Source organism: Gopherus evgoodei, chromosome 1 (genome assembly GCF_007399415.2).
Source record: "Gopherus evgoodei ecotype Sinaloan lineage chromosome 1, rGopEvg1_v1.p, whole genome shotgun sequence".
NCBI lineage: Eukaryota > Metazoa > Chordata > Testudines > Testudinidae > Gopherus > Gopherus evgoodei.
Window position 1 is genome coordinate 304,962,662 of NC_044322.1, and position 16,619 is coordinate 304,979,280.

The following is a 16,619-nucleotide window of genomic DNA, read 5'->3' on the forward strand; positions in this document are numbered from 1 at the left end:
GTAAATAAACGAGACTAGAAAATATCTTGAGTCTGTGTCACTAAATTCTCTTCCACTGAAAAGATGACCCACTAAGCAGCACACAAAGATGTTAATGCTTGACAAAGGGGCAACAATATCTTACAACATACTATAGCAATGAACTAAAACACAAAGAAAACCAATACTAAGAACATACCTTGTCCGGCCTTCCATCTGCATCCTTTAATTGAATATAAGGCTTTTTCCTAATCCGATTCAAATCCTCATGTAAACCATCTAAGAGAAAAGCTAGAAGTTCTTGACAGTCTTGTTGCTGATATCCAGAAAACTGAGGTGCAAAACGTCCCACTTGTGTCTAGAGAGCACATATGAGAATTTTCAGTATGGGATATGTAATGTTTGAATTTGTGTAAGCTAATAAAACAGTAAGGGGCTAGCTACCAGCAAGTCACAATACTTAGAAATCAATGATTGCCTGGTACCTTGTTTTCAGGAATGGCTGCCACTCAGGCGCCATAACAAGGATTATTACATAGCTGAACATGTTTGCACAGGAGCTATGGGAGGAGCTCTTGGAGAAGAAGGATGTTTTTGTGGTTAAAAACACTGGACTGGTACTCAGGAGATCTGGGTTCTATTCCCAACTACACTACAGATTACTCCTTGGACTAGTCACTTAACACCTCTCTGTGACTCAGTGTCCTCATTTGTAAAGGCGTGCATTGTAAGGATAAATTCTTAAATGTTTGTAAGACATTCAGATACCATATGGAAAGTCTCATAGTAGTAAACACTATAATGAAAAAATAGGAGTACACGCTGCTATGTTAGTACAAGAGAAGCAGCCTAAAGCTCGTCAAACCAGTTGAATGAGGAAGAAGGGTCAATTAGGATATTTTTTTCAGAAATGATTTGGGGCTGGCAAACAAAGGCAGATCAATCACTGCTAACGAGGGAGCCTGGAGCCACACTGACACCCCAAAAGTAGGAAAGTGGTGGTATGGCCAGCAAAGGGGCATATCCATGATGGAAAGAGGAAGTAGAGATGATGCAATGATTCAGCTCCTCCTCCCCTCAGCCTCTACAGGCAAGGCACTAATGGAGCTCTGGCCACAGTTTAATGCTGTCCTCCCTGGGTAAACATTATTTGCTTTCTGGGTGATGAAATGGCCCCACAGTGCAATGCCCTACTACTGCTGAGGGCAGCTATCACCAGTGGGGGGTTAATCTAGTGCAGTAAAAGTGAAAGGAAAAAAATCTCTCTCAATCCCCCACAAATGTAAATGATAGAATAGAAAAAAAGAGAGACTATAATTAACAGACATATGCAAGAGACAAAACACTGTTAGAAGAGAATTATAAAGTAAAAATATTAATGAAAGGAAAAAGACATGAAAGCAGAAAAATATATGGAAGAGAAGTAACTCACCAGAAGACAATGAGGACTGATAACGAAAAACATTAGCATGCTTAATAATAATAACCAAAAGCTAACAAAGATCTGGGATATAAAAATACAATATCAAATTAAAGAAAGAGGAAATTATAGCACTGTAACATGAATCAGTGGTGTCCTATTTAAAATACTATGTATAGTCCACATTACTTTTTAAAGAGAAGCATAATACAGGAAATATATCATACATGGTCTTAAGTTTCTAAATTATTCAAATAGCACAAAGAAAAAGTCTTCTTATTGTAAAAGAGCCCAGGAAAATTACATAAAATTCTGACTAGATCATAGAAAAAACGTCTTGAGAGCATGTTAAAAAGTCAAGATCAAACAGCCCAAAAATTAATCAAGGGAAAGATGTAGCACTACAGAAATGACGCTAGAACGAACATATTTTGAATTACAATATATAAGGAATTCAAAGCACAGCAAAAAGAATAGGGTTTTTTTTGTTTTTTTGCTTAAGAAATTAAGTAGTTGACTGAAAAATTGTTATGATGTATACAGAGTTGTTGTAGCTGTGTTGGTCCCAGGATATTAGAGAGACAAGGTGGGTCAGATAATATTGGACCAACTTATGTTGGGGAGAGGGAAAGTTTTCAAGAGCTTGTCTCTCACCAACAGAAGTTGGTCCAATAAAAGATATTCTCTCACCCACCCTGCTGCTCTAAATTGTTAAGAGGCAGTCAACTGAATGGACTGTTAGCTCACTGTTTCAAAACTCAATTTTTTAAATTATTTGTAGGACTGTCAAGCAATTAAAAATTTTACCTCTATTAATCGCATTGTTAAATAATAGAATACCATTTATTTAAATATTTCTGGATGTTTTCTACATTTTAAATATACTGATTTCAATTACAACACAGAACACAAAGTGTACAGTGCTCACTTCATATTTATTTTTGATTACAGATGTTTGCACTGTAAAAAAACAAAAGAAACAGTATTTTTCAATTCACCTAATACAGGGGTGGGTAAACTACAGCCCCTGAGCTGAATAAGGCCCATCAGAGCTTTGGATCCAGCCTGCGGGATTGCCACCACTATGGTGCCACAGGGCTAAGACAGGGTCCCTGCATGCCCTGGCCTCGTGTCGCTCCTGGAAGCAGCTGGCACCATGGGGCTGGTGTTTGCATGGTATTGTTGTAGCTGACGTCAAAAGATATTTATGTGCCAGATGCGCTACAGATTCATATGTCCCCTCATGCTTCAACTACCATTCCAGAGCATGTGTCTATGCTGATGACGGATTCTGCTCGATAACTATCCAAAGCAGTGCGGATCAATGCAGGTTCATTCGAGTCAGATGCCACCAGCAGAAGGTTGATTTTCTTTTTTGGTAGTTTGGGTTCTGCAATTTCTGCATCAGAGTATTGCTCTTTTAAGACTTCTGAAAGTATGCCCCACACCTCATCCCTCTCAGATTTTGGAAGGCACTTCAGATTCTTAAACCTTGGGTCGAGTGCTGTAGCTATCTTCAGAAATCTCACATTGGTACCTTCTTTGCATACTGTCAAATTTGCAATGAAAATGTTCTTAAAATGAACGTGTGCTAGGTCATGATCTGAGACTGCTATAATGCATATAAAACAGAGCAGGAGACATACAATTATCCCACAAGGAGTTCAGTCACAAATTTATTTAATACATTTTTTTTTAATGACCACAATTCAGCATGGAAACCTGTCCTCTGGAACGGTGGTCGAAGTATGAAGAGGCATATGAATGTTTAGCTTATCTGGCACGTAAATACTTCACAATGCCATCTACAAAAATGCCATGCAAATGTCTGTTCTCACTTTCTGGTGACACTGTAAATAAGATGAGTGCAGTATTATCTCCTGTAAATGTAAACAAAACTTGTCTGCCTTAGCAATTGGCTGAACAATTAGGAGAACTGAGTGGACTTGTGGGCTCTGAAGTTCTACATTGTTTTGTTTTTGAGTGCAGTTATGTAATAAAAATCTACATTTATAAGCTGCACTTTCACGACAAAACGACTGCACTACAATACTTGTATGAGGTGAATTGAAAAATACTATTTCTCTTGTTTATCATTTTTACAGTGCAAATATTTGTAATAAAAAATAATGTACACTTTGATTTCAATTACAACACAGAATACAATATATATGAAAACGTAGAAAAACATCCAAAATATTTAAAAATTTCAACAGGTATTCTATTGTTTAACAGTGTGATTAAAACAGCAATTAATCATAATTAATATTTTTTAATCGCGATTTAATTTTTTTGAGTTAACCATGTGAGTTAAGTGCGATTAATTAACAGCCCTAATTATTTGTTATATGTATTATAAATTTTGTATACTTCAGCTGTGAAAACAAATTCACTGTATACATTCAAACTCAAATTATAATTTAAGTAATACCAACCTTAAATGCTCTTGGTGTGACATAGCTGTATTTTCCTGACCACATTTGTTTGATGAGCTCTGCATAAGCTTTTGCTATTTCACCTCTCATTCCTAAAGGATTGTCATAATTTAGCTCGTCCTGATATTTGTCATTTAGGAAGTATTCTGTTAGTGGAGGGGTGTTGCTCAGACACTGTGAATGGAAATATTAATTACTTAAAATAAAAAGAAGGATGATTCTAATTAGCTCTGCAAAAAATGCTCAATCTTTGTTAACGTAGCCATTTTTCTGTAAGTCAAATATAATAAATATTTGCCTGTTAATAAATGAACTATAATACCTGCAAGAAAGAAATTACAATGTTCTGTAGAAGCAGTAATTATAATAGGTATTGCAGCCATATGCAGTGTATTTGGGGACCATGTTGTATTACATTTATGAATATTTCATGTATCATTCTGGGTCAGGGATTGTACGCAAATCCAAGGTGGGAGGGGTAGCACAGCTCCCCCAGGAAGTAACGACAGTGGAGAGAGAGCAGCTCCAGAGAAGTACTTCCCTCTAGAGTGGTTTGCATATATTGGGATTAGAGCAGTCCCAGAAGAAAGACAAAGGTAAAAAGGAAGAACTTGGCATGTAACAGTGAGTTTAAAGTATCAGGGGGTAGCCGTGCTAGTGTGTATCCACAAAAACAACAGGGAGTTCAGTGGAACCTTAAAGCCCAAGATTTATTTGGGCATAAGCTTTCATGGGTAAAAAAAGTGGGTTTTTTATCCATGAAAGTTTACGCCCAAATCAATCTGTTAGTCTTTGAGTTGAGTTTAAAGAGATTCAGGGCATTCTTTCCAACTGACATTAACTTTTGCCCAAGGGGGGAGCCAAGCCAAGCCCCTGCTGAAGGGTTGAAAGCTTTTTAACTTGCCAAGGCCTTGGGCAATTTCTGGTATGTTTAGCATGACGGTAAGTCCTTTTATTTTATTTATTTTCTATATGCTTTATGGCCTGACTAGATGTACTCTGCTGAGAAAGAGCTGTGTGGTAACTTGCAACTGTTGGCATACACTGTTCACAGCCCTTGGAGAGAGAGCAGAGTTTAGGTGCTGTCTGTAGCCAAACTGGCTTGCTGGGGATATCAAAGTGAACTGCAGGGGACTGTGGCCTAAAATCCTTGTCTGGAGAGAGAAAGCACAGAGATTCCTGTCCAGGGAGATGAAGGCTTGAAACCCGAACTGGCATTCCCAGACCACAGAGGACATCAAAGGTGCAGTTACTCCAAAACTGACAGTAATACTACTACTTAGAAGTAAAATAACTAAAATTTCTACCCAACAAATGTAATGGTTTTATACCAAGCCTAGCTGCTACAGTGGCAATTGTCATTATTGGCACTACCATGAGGGATGGCTTTTGAAAAGTTTCACCGATAGAATACAGCATACACTTCAAATGCCCCAAGAACAAGCCATAATAGAGATAAAAATATTGCATTCAAAGTTGAGAGTCTAACTTCCATCAACCGTGGGAAAAGACACTGTTTACAAGTATTTACTACAGCTTATTTAATAAGACTAATAAACTGTCTTCTCCTGGACAAAGCATCAAGGTTACAGGAGTGATAAGAAATTATGGTTATTTACGTGGATGGACACATCAAAATATCAAATACTAACAACAGCAATGGACTGATATTCTATCTTTTCCTGACAGAACCAATCAAATTCAAACCTAAAAGACAATTTCTCATCTAACAACATTGAGTGAAAGTGAAGTGACTTTTCCCAGTAATTCTCAGTGAGTGGTTAGATCAGCTTCCTTAAATGGTTTAACTTTAAAATGCTAGCAGCGTATTTATAACCTGTTCGGATTGTGTGCTTCCTTTAATGGTTACATGTTGCCCATCAATGACAAACTGGCCACTAAGCAGAGACATCTCTGGTCTGATTTACAAAACCTATTCTGCTTCAGTGGGATTTGTATCAGGTCTTAACACAATCCTGGAAACCTTACAGACTACTGAATAGAGATAATACAGAAAGTCATCCATAATAATGCCTTCTGAACCTGTTTATTATACATACACCTATAACAGTTCTCCAAAGCCTTAGCTTGTCTGATGGAACCTTTTATTTGTTCACTGAACAAGTCTGCATTCTTGGGTCAGCATTTAAAGGGAATCCTTTCATGAGAACTACTGAAAAACCATTTATAACACCTTGGAAAATTCAGCGTGCCTTTTCCCTTCAACCCAGACTTTGTCATCATCCAGTTTTTACATCATCATTTGCTTATGCAGCTTTACTTAAAACAAAAAATATCAGTTTGCCTTCTCTGCTCCCTCAAAGATGTCCCCTATATCACATGCTCCGATTTCTATGCCACACAAAACACACAGATTGGATCGAGTTCCTCCACTACATAGTACAAAGGTCTTCTGCATTCTCCTTCTCCAAGCAGAAGGGGGTTCTAGGAACAGGCAGCTCTTTTTCCTTCCCATCCTCCTCCTAGTAAGGATAAAGGGAGTGACTGAGTACAGCTGGGTCCTCTTCCTCTTACTTGTTTACAATCTTCTTCAGAAGCTAACTGAAGATGATGGAGAGGATTGAAAGGGGAGAGCACAGCATCAGTTTCACCACTCAGAAGGGGAGAGAAAGAATATATATATTTTTTTAAATCACCATCAAACTTCTCCCCCCTTTTTAGGCTCATTATTCTTGTCTACGATGAGCAGACAAGAGCACAACCCTATAGAAAAACCTCATGCATGGGATTTCATATTCACATGTGCATGTTACATTCATCCCCTTACCTCACAATTTTTTTTTTTTTGGCATGGGCTGTAAGTACTGCAGAGAAATATTCTTACTAGGCAAAAATAGAGTTTCCATTAAAATTGATTTTTAAAAGATTCATACAAATATACTAGTTAACTGTTGCTTTAAATTGAATTTGATCTGTAAGTAATAATTATAATTAAGATTACCAAAAAGTATTCAAATGTAATGTAACTTTCAGTAATATGAGTAGGTGATAAGAAAAAAAATGTGATGGCCTTATTTTTTAAAAATTTTAATCTAATCATGTGATCTTACCCTGATCTACTGTAACTCCCAACATATCAGGATCCATCTCTACGTTTCACTGAAAATGAAAACCAAAACACACATATCCTTGGTTACTGTGAAACCTCAAAGCTATATAATACATATGGGTTTTTCTCTCTCTCAGAATACTTATTCAACTGGTCTGAGCAGAGCCATAGATTTGCTGCAGATTATTTTTCTCTTTTCTTTACAACCACTTCAATGCTCCAGTATAACAAGACACAAACTGTGGGACTGGAACACACGGGTATTTATCTGATAAAACGTACATCTATACTGCAATTAAAAACCTGCAGCTGACCTGTGCCAGCAGACTCAGATTTGTGGGGGTTGGGCTAAAGAGCTGTTTAATTGTGATATAGATGATTGGGCTTTGGCTGGTGCCCTGGTAGGTGGGAGGGTCCCAGAATTCAGGCTGCAGCCTGAGCATCTACACCGTAGTTAAAACAGCCCCTTAGACTGAGTCAGCTGGCACAGGCCAGCTGCAGGTGTCTAACTGCAGTGTAGACATACCCAAAATAAGCACTTCTGTAATACAGAGCTGTCACCTCTTCTATAATCTCAGGTGTCACCACTTAGACAGCTATGAAAGCTGGGAAAAACTATTTCACTTTGTCTACACTTTGAGAGAGACTAAGTATTTTTATGAAAAATGTTTCTCTCTTGAAGAGATTATGGTCAGGAATTAAATCAGCAGGACTTCAGACATCAAATTCAGATGTGTACTGCAGATAATTAGGAGGAAGTCTACTATCCACTTGTCCCATTTGACCTGATGAGAAGATTATACACTGGGGAACATATCTGTGAGGGCCTGGTAGCGAGGTTGAAGCAGATGGAGGTGGTTGTCTGTGCTTATAGCCCCTGCTTCTCTTCATAAACAGGTCCTGGCATAGCCAAGACCTGGACCGGTTGCTGAGGTCTGAAATGCTTCCTTGAAGGTGGCTGGGGCATAGAGGCCCATCCATCTGCTCTGAGAAAAGGGAAACTCCCTCGAACCGAAGGTCCAGAAGGGACTGTTGAAACTCCAGTCATACACCGGAGGACTGGCACTAAGAGCACCTTTCCATGACTACTGCTGATGAAATAGTTCTGGCAGCTGCATCCACTGTGTCAAGGGCAGCTTGCAAGGAAGCCCTAGCTATAGCCTTCCCTTCCTCCACCAGAGTGGAGAATTCCTGTTTGGACTCCTGGGGCAGCGAGTCCTTAAATTTTGAAATGAATCCCAGACGTTAAATTCATACCTCCCTAGCAACACCTGCTGGTTGGAGATGCAGAGAGGTAAATTGCAAGTAGAATAAACCTTTCTACCAAAAAGATCTAATTTATTTCAGTCCTTTGCCTTGGAGGCCGCGTCCTGCAGCTCATGCCTCTCTCTCTTGTTAGCCACTGAGATCACAAAGAGACCCAGGAGGGGGATGGGAATATAAGTACTCATACCCCATGTTGGGAACAAGTACTTCTCTGCCCTCTGAAGTAGGGGGCAGAGAGGATGGCATCTGCTATAAGGTTTTGACTGAACCGATACTGGCGTTGTTGAGGGGTAGAGACACCCTCGATGGGGCCACTCCAGCCAAGATGTTGACCAGGCTGTGAGAAGTGTCTTTCAGTATCTCCACTTCCAGCCCTAAGTTTGAGGCCACACTCTTCAATAGATCCTGGTCAGCTTTGAAGTCATCCTGAGATATCGAGCCCTCCTCCTCTTCTGCGCTGACCAGATCCTGCAGTTCCAGGTCTTGAGTATCGGTACCGGGCTCAGTACTGGTTTTCAGGTGGGATGCTGGTTGGTGTGACAGAGGAGCCCTTAATTCAGACACCACCGAGCAGAGTAGTGGCTTCTGTTAAAGGCCGATTCAAGACTCTCAACCTGAGACCTCTTAATATCTTTAAAGTCATCAGCAAAGTCAGTTACAGCAAAAGAATCACTAAAAAAAGCATTGATTAAGGAAATAGTAACGAAAATTAGAACACTGAGCTTTTTTTGGTTAGGAACTCTGTGAGGCACTAAAATATTACAGAGATGAGATGTGTACAGAAGTAGTTAGTTTAGATTATAAGACATATAATATGTAGCACTCCAAAAGCAAGTACCTTGCTTTCTCACAGATTACATTTTCAGGATTTGATGTCATGACAAGTAAGTGCAAATGTTACAAACTTGAGCTTTAGAAGAGGGAGTAAAGACTACAAGGTGCCTGAAAGGAACAGACTGATTCCTTCATAAGGATCTTAGTTACTGTCTGGACGAATAAAAAGCAGACACTGATTGGAACAAATGTCCTCCCTACTTGCTTCAGTTGATGGTAAAGGAACCTGACCCACAATAGTTTTAGAGAAGGTGAGGCAACATGCATTTGCCCAAAATGCTGAAGTATTATCTAGAATTTATTCTAGATTTCTAATCAGTAACTGGCAAAAGTTCAGTTAGGTTTTTAAGGAAAAAATACTATGTTTGGGAGTATTTTCAAGTAGGTCTTGTTCCACCTCACTACATATTGTTTGCATTTGGACATCTGATTCTGGCATACAGGTCAGACTCCAAGGTTTAATATGAGTTAGTCCAAAACTAGGAGTTTTAAGCTACCAATAGTGCTGAATACATATTGCTGTTCTTGAAAGGAAAAACAGGTCATGATAGTGCAAATAATGTGAGGTTCACTAAAATTCTGTAGCTCTAGATGTCAACAGGCCCAAAGCTTATTGCAGCGTCACAGGACAAAAAAAACCAAACAATCCCAAAAGCAAAATCTTTCTAAAGCAAAGTTTACCTGTCTACACAGAGCTTTGGCAAATAAATAATCACACAGAATTTTATTTACTTATCCTGTGTTTCTTTAGAGGACTCAGTCCCAAAGATACAAGTAATATGCCACCGCTGATACTACCAAAATAAACTAGTTTCATAGACGAATCAAAGATTATCCCATGTTGATATCTCCACATCTCCAGAGGGAGAAAAAAAACTTATGTGGAGAGTTACACAATATTTTTTATTTTATTTTATTTTATTTTACAGATAGAAGAACCACAGATTCTTCAGTCATTAATTGCTCAAAGCCAAGAAACAGTTAATACATGACTATGGCTAATGCATCTTTTTGCTCCTGAATGACAGAACTGGTAGACTACCTGGACACTGGAGCCACAAATACTGAAAAAAGAACTGGCTTGTGGCACCTTAGAGACTAACAAATTTATTTGAGCATAAGCTTATATTAAATATTGAAGATATTTCTTACAGTCAGTGGCAGCAGATGGCTAATGGTAGAAGAGGCTCAGCCCTTTCAAACATGAGCCCTGATGATCATCTGCACAGCCAGATCAGCAGGCACAGCTCTGCCTTCTGTGGTGCCAGAGCCAGCTTGGCACTGAGCTGCCTGACTGCCCAGCAGCAGGCCAAACCAGGAGAGTCCCGAGAGCACTGCAGCAGGACGAGGTGAATCTGTGAGTGGAGCTGGGGTTAGTGTCAGCGAGGGAGAGAGGGAGGAAGTGAGACAAAGTGGAAGGGGACTGTGGAAGATGGAGCCAGACATAGCCAGCTGTGGCCACTGGCACTCCCGCGCCCCATGGACCTCCACAATCCCCTTACCACAGAACCCCAAATAACTTTCTCCCCCACAGACTCCTACCCAACCCTCAAATAACCCATCTCTCCAGCCCCTGCTTAAACCCACCATCAATCCTCCTGATATCGCATCTCCAAAAACACTCAACCTCTTCGTACCCTCCAAATAAACCCACAGTCCCCACCTCTTATATAAATCCAAACCCCACAGAACCGCTTCCTGCCACAGCCACCCACTGATCTCACCTCTCCACCATACCAACTCCCACCTCCCCAAATAAACCCACCCCATTGCACAACTCCCCAATGCGCCCATAAAACATCACCCTGCCACCCTCCAAGCCACCGCTCACCATCTCAAGCCCCATTCCCCAACAAACTCACCTCTTAAAACCTCCTCTATAGTCTCCGCATTCCTCAAACCACTTCCCTGTCCCAACTTCTTCCTTCTCCCCTGCTGCCCATTCATACTTACTCCTGCAGTGCCCTTCTGCTGCCCCCCCAACACTGAAATCCATATACCTTATAAATCACCCCAATTACCTCCAAGTCCTGGCTGCACCCACCCCTCTCCCTTCAACTGCTTAAGTTCCCTATGGCTCATTTATAAATCCCCCCTCCCCCAACCCTTGACCCCTGGTATTAGCATCTTTTCTTCACTTTGGAGTGTTATGAGGGAGGTCAGATGGCTAGTCCCCCCATCACTTGGAGCCTGCCACAGCAAGTCTGCAAGCAGCAAGAGCAAATGAACCAGTGTGTGGAACCGGGTCCAACAGGAGCTACTGCTGCTGGATGAGTTCATGGTTGGCTCATTTTCCTTCCACCATGGGCTCTTCCTTCCAGGCTGGGACAGAAACTGCTAAACCTCTCCACCCCAGAGAGCAGGATCTGACAGTTTTACTCAGTCTCCTGAAATATTTTCACCAGCTGTCTATGCTTACACCACTTGACTAGGAGATTAAATTGATATATATATATTGGTACACACTAATACAACTTAAACACTGTCAAGGTTTGCAGGTTTAAAATGCAACCTTTTGGTATCTGTTTATAAGTCAATACCCAAAGAAGGGAAGAGAAAAGATAGGAAACTTTCCAAACAAATTTACCAATGCTTTTTTCCTCCTAAAAAGTAACCAGGCGACTATTGTATGAGCACCACTGATCTCAGAAAAGTTTGATAAGGAAACATCTCAGTTTCCAATTTCCAAGGGATAAAAGAAAAAAAAACTCAAAAGTAATTTTCTCTTCTTTTTCAGTGAATTGGTCAGAGCGCATAGATTCCACTGCAGTGTGACATCCTTAAAGCATCTGTGATTTAGTCTATTTTAGATTACCCCATGGGATTTTTCCATCAACAAACCTCAACTTTACACAATAGATTTGTACTACCACTATTCTGTTGTCATACTAGAAATGCAATATATTGGTGGCTACAAAAACAAATTTATTATGTAATTGGGGCACAAGCCTTGGATTGTAGCCCAAGCGTCACATACTTCACCGAAGGTAAAAAAGTAGTTCTCTACATCAACTTTCAGAGCAAGTTTCTATTGCAACTGTGTGGCAATGCCATATATATTTCTTTGTAAGGTGAACTATCAAACATATGCAGCATTTACTAGTACTTTTAAAAAAAATCTTGCCAAAGTTATCTGGGAACACGAGTAACTCGTGTAATGGAACCCTCAATTTGTCAGCCAGTATAATCTTATTATATAAATCAACTTGTGAATATTCAGTGCTATATCACCAATTGCCTTTAATCCTTCTCTCTATGGGCAGTCACTCTATTAATTCATACAATTAAACTAGAATTTCATCCAGTACTGGAAAACAGCTGAAGCAATTCCCTTCAAAAACAAAGTTGTTTTTGTAATGTGGAATTTGAATCACTTCCGTTTAGTACAGTTGCTTCACAATGCTCAAGTGACCAAATACGCTCAATACTTTAGTAAATAAGTAACGAGAATAGGAAAGAAAACAAGCTGTTTTTTACTTACTTGGTGTGAATAGTTTAATATCTTTGCTAATGTGAACAAAATGTATAGTTTTCTAAAACCTCAATCAAAAAATATCTCAATCCCCATTGTTAATCATGATCTCTAATTGACTAGTTTTAAATTTAGGCAAGTCCAGATCAGATACATTAGCTGAAGAGGATTAACACAAACTAACAATAAAAAATCATCCTGTTTCCATCAGTCTATTCCAATGAAACAGTACAATTTTGTGATGAAGCTGTCTAGCTAAGAGCAAAAAAAAATTTATCTCAGGGCTCAAAATTGAAGTACGAAACTGTTTTTTTAAGGTAAAGTCCTGTTTGCTTACTAGCCATGAGCAACCATCCATCTTTTATACACTAGCATAAGAAAAATCCAGCAGTTAAGCCATATTCAAGTATAGTGTTTTTATTCCAGTTCTGCATCCAAAGCTTGCACAAAACCAGAGGAAAACAACTTCCTATGAAACCTATAAAATGCAATTTTTGCAATTCAGATTCACCAATCTTTCTTGTCTTTTCTCTTGTGAAGTCAGGTGGACAAAGCAGTCAAAGATTGTTACTTGTGCTTGTTCAGCTTTTCTTCATGTGTCCTAGTCACAGCATTTCCAGAAAATAAAGGTAAAGATGCAAACTTTCTGGATGCCTCATCTTTTGTACAGTAACAGGTACAGTAATGGATCTTCATAAAAATGAATTTACAGATGAGAAATATTTCTGACATCAGGTAAACCTCAACAGTTTTAAAAATTCAGTTCAGAAGTTTATCTGAACATTTTGCGTGATTAAGATTCTAAAGGCAGAACCCAATGCTCACTTATTATTTTGCATTAAGAAATCAAGAAATGTGTCTGGTTGAGACATGACATTCTTCTTCAGCAAGAATGAGTGAATGAGTGAGATAATTTTCCTTGGTGCTTTTTCAACGTAAGACTGCTTTGGTGGCAAAGACAGGAGTTCTAGGTTTGGGGAAACCAAACAAACATGTACATTACAGTCATATCTTGATCCTCTGCATTGTGATCAATAATGCATCTAGTCATAGGTAGAATTCTATCTGGTTGATTGAAATGTTATAGTAGAAGGTTATCAACACTACTATCACTTGCTGGCTTTGGATATGACACCAGCAATTTTAGGAAGTAGGTTAAATAAAATGTGAGAGTCCTCATCTGTTTCTGCAGCTTCAGCTAGGAGAGATTTGTCCTGGAAGCAAGGGTCTAAAAGAGCAACTAACGTAATTTTTGAAGTTTGGAGACTTGAATGTGCTTTTCATGACAGAATATGGTGCTAAAGGTGCACTACTGGGAAATACAGAGCACGTTTCTGAAGTCTATGTCAGACAACCACACCTGATGATGCAACCAGAGATACTGGAATGAGCAGATATTTTGGACTCTGACACCACTTGTCTTTCATCTAGCTAAAGACAGGATGGTAAATTTGGAACGTCAAAGGGTTTGATTGTGCAGACAGAGCTGAACGAGTGTAGTCAACAAAACCAAAAGGATAACAAATTAAGTTTCAATCTTTATATTATTTGGACTTGTGCCCATGTTTGTTATTACTAAGTGATTTTATCACTTAATACAAAATTTTGTTTTGAAATGCTGCAGATGCAAGTCACCTCAGCTTTCCTGGATTTGCTGAAACAAAATATTTCTGATTGAAATGCATTTGTCTTAACTGTAGAATGCTATTAGCATTTTCATAATTCCCTTTTCACTGAGAAATCTTGGAAGCTTGTGTCTGCTGGAGATTTTACTTTTTAAATTATGCCTACTCTTTTTTTGACAAACCATTTTTTGCGCCTTTTTTTTTTTTATGGTTTGATGGGGTGGGTCTACACTGAATTCTAATTGAAAGAAAGAATGAGGTATCTCTCCACAATCAATCCAAGTAAGTACAAGATGACAATACAGACCTGGGATTTCTCAAGGTTTTTTGTTCATTACTTTTGTTTTAGTATTTCAGAGCCAATAATTGACAAATTCTTGCAGGATCCAACTTAAGAGTTTGCAGATGATAGTGAATAAGGAAGTGTTATTTACCCCTTCACACAACACAGGAAACAGTTGTCACTCAATGAAATTAACAGCCAGCAGGTTTAAACATAAGGAAATACTTCTTCACACAAAACAGTCAACCTGTGGAACTCGTTGCCATGGGATGTTGTGAAGCCCAAAAGTACAACTGGGTTAAAAAAAGAATTAGATAAGTTCACAGAGGATGGGTCCATCAATGGCAATTAGCCAAGATGGTCAAGGATGCAAACCCTGCTCTGGGTGTTCCTAAACCTTTGACTGCCAGATGCTGGGACTGTATGACAGGGGACAAGTCACTCAATAATTGCCCTGTTCTGTTCATTCGCTTTGAGGCATCTGGCATGGGCCCTGTCAGAAGACAAGATACTGGGCTAGATAGATCATTGATCTGATCCAGTACAGCCCCTCTTATGTACTTAGTTCTGGTTTAGCTGAAGAATTGGTAAACATATTTACACATATTGCCTATTAACCGATATCTTTAACTTGATGTGCACAGGACTGGAAGGGATCTCCTGGATCATCTAGTCCAGTGTCCTGCTGCAGGCAACCTTGTCATATAATCCCATTCATAAATGTATCCAGTTGCACCTTAAAACTACTTTGGTTGTTTGCCCCTAACTACTCGTTTTTTGGAGGCTTTTCTAGAACCTCACTCCTCTGATGGTTAGAAACCTTTTTATTTCCAGCCTAAATTTACTCATGGCCAGTTCATAACCATTTGTTCTTGTGCTAACATTTAGCTTAAATAGCTTTTCCCGATCCCTGGTGTTTACGTCTCTGACGTACAGAGTAATTATCAGGGATCCTAGTTTTCAGTCATTAAAAACCCCCAATTCTCCAATAACCGCCCCCCAGAAATACGTATTTTTCCACAATTAAAATGAAACACTGAACTTTACTTTCCCTAGCCACAATATATATAGGTATCAGTTGAACACAAGTTTTATTGCTATATTTAAAATCTTTAAGAAAGTAACTTCGAAGCCTACCAGTGCCAATCATTATAATGAAATAAAATATAATTGCAATGTGTATTTTTTACTTATACCAAATACTTCTGTTTGTATTCTGTATTTTCAGATTTTTTTAATGCACAAAAATAAAGTGAAAATTGCTTTTATATTAACATTACTCACTTTATGAATTAGTCCTGGTTGTTAAAAAACAGAGTTGCAGCATTCCAGCCACATTTTCGTCTTTCAAACATTGGTGCTGAGCACAGAAAAGAACCCCAAGTTGGCTGAAACTTCGTTCCATGTCAGCTGAATATACAGTCTAGTTGGAGGAGAACCACTGCATGTTTTGCCAGGTTGGGAACGTGATCTTCAACAGCCACACATCAGAAAATAAGATCATCAATGTTTCCACACACGTCTTTGGCAATCCCTAAATACACTAGCCATTCCATGTTGCATTCTTCAGACAGCTTTAATTGTGGTTTCAGTTTCATAATCTATAGAAGCAGCAACTATTTGTTTAGGAGCCAATGTGTGAACAGCATGGAGAAAGTCAATTGCTGGTTGTTTATTTTTTAGGTTGTACTGTCTTAGTTTATTAGCAGCGCTTTGAGCAGCTGCAGATCCATTCGCATTATCAGCTGATGATGTAAAATGCTCCAGCCATGAAATTAAGTCGGTTGTTTTTTCGATCACAGCAATCGAGTTTCCTTTCAGGTCATTGAGAAGGTGCTGTATGTCCTCTTCAAAGAGCGTTGGTAAATAACGGGAATACAATTGATCTGATTTGGGAATAGCATTACCTCTCAACATGCTTGCTCAAAAAATCTTGGACAACAGGTAAATCAATTTTATGCAGAGGAACATCTTTTATACACATTCAAACAAAATCTGAAAGTGACAGTGTCATGCTGTTCTTTGACATTTTTAAAATGCTAGAATGATCTAGTCACAGTGCAGTTTCTTTACGGTCATCGATGGCCCTGCTGTTTCAGCCTCTTGCTTTAGTTTATTTTCATTCAGCTTACGTTTAGTGCTTTCCATGTGTTCTAAAACTGGTCTGCATTCAAACGATCTACAGCCTTGTTGCATCCAGTACAGAACAGCACATTGCTATAAACATGAAATTTG

General features: G+C 39.0%; 1 protein-coding gene across 10 annotated transcripts in view; it reads right to left on the reverse strand.

The window, feature by feature from the left end:
* Positions 1 to 16,619, reverse strand: part of USP15 (ubiquitin specific peptidase 15) — a 132,517-nt gene that overhangs the window by 24,901 nt on the left and 90,997 nt on the right. For 4 of the 10 annotated variants that reach the window (XR_003998506.1, XM_030548865.1, XM_030548863.1 and 1 more), the window contains 2 exons: positions 3,835 to 4,008; positions 179 to 337 (listed from right to left, as the gene is read on the reverse strand). Coding sequence is in view for 4 of the 10 variants with exons in the window: in XM_030548865.1 (XP_030404725.1) it covers positions 179 to 337; positions 3,835 to 4,008 (333 nt within the window). In the remaining 6 variants the exon portion in view is untranslated. Of the gene's footprint in view, positions 1 to 178; positions 338 to 3,834; positions 4,009 to 10,156; positions 10,360 to 15,668; positions 16,271 to 16,619 lie in introns of those variants that run through there. The other 6 variants (XM_030548867.1, XR_003998507.1, XR_003998512.1 and 3 more) reach the window with 6 other exon arrangements.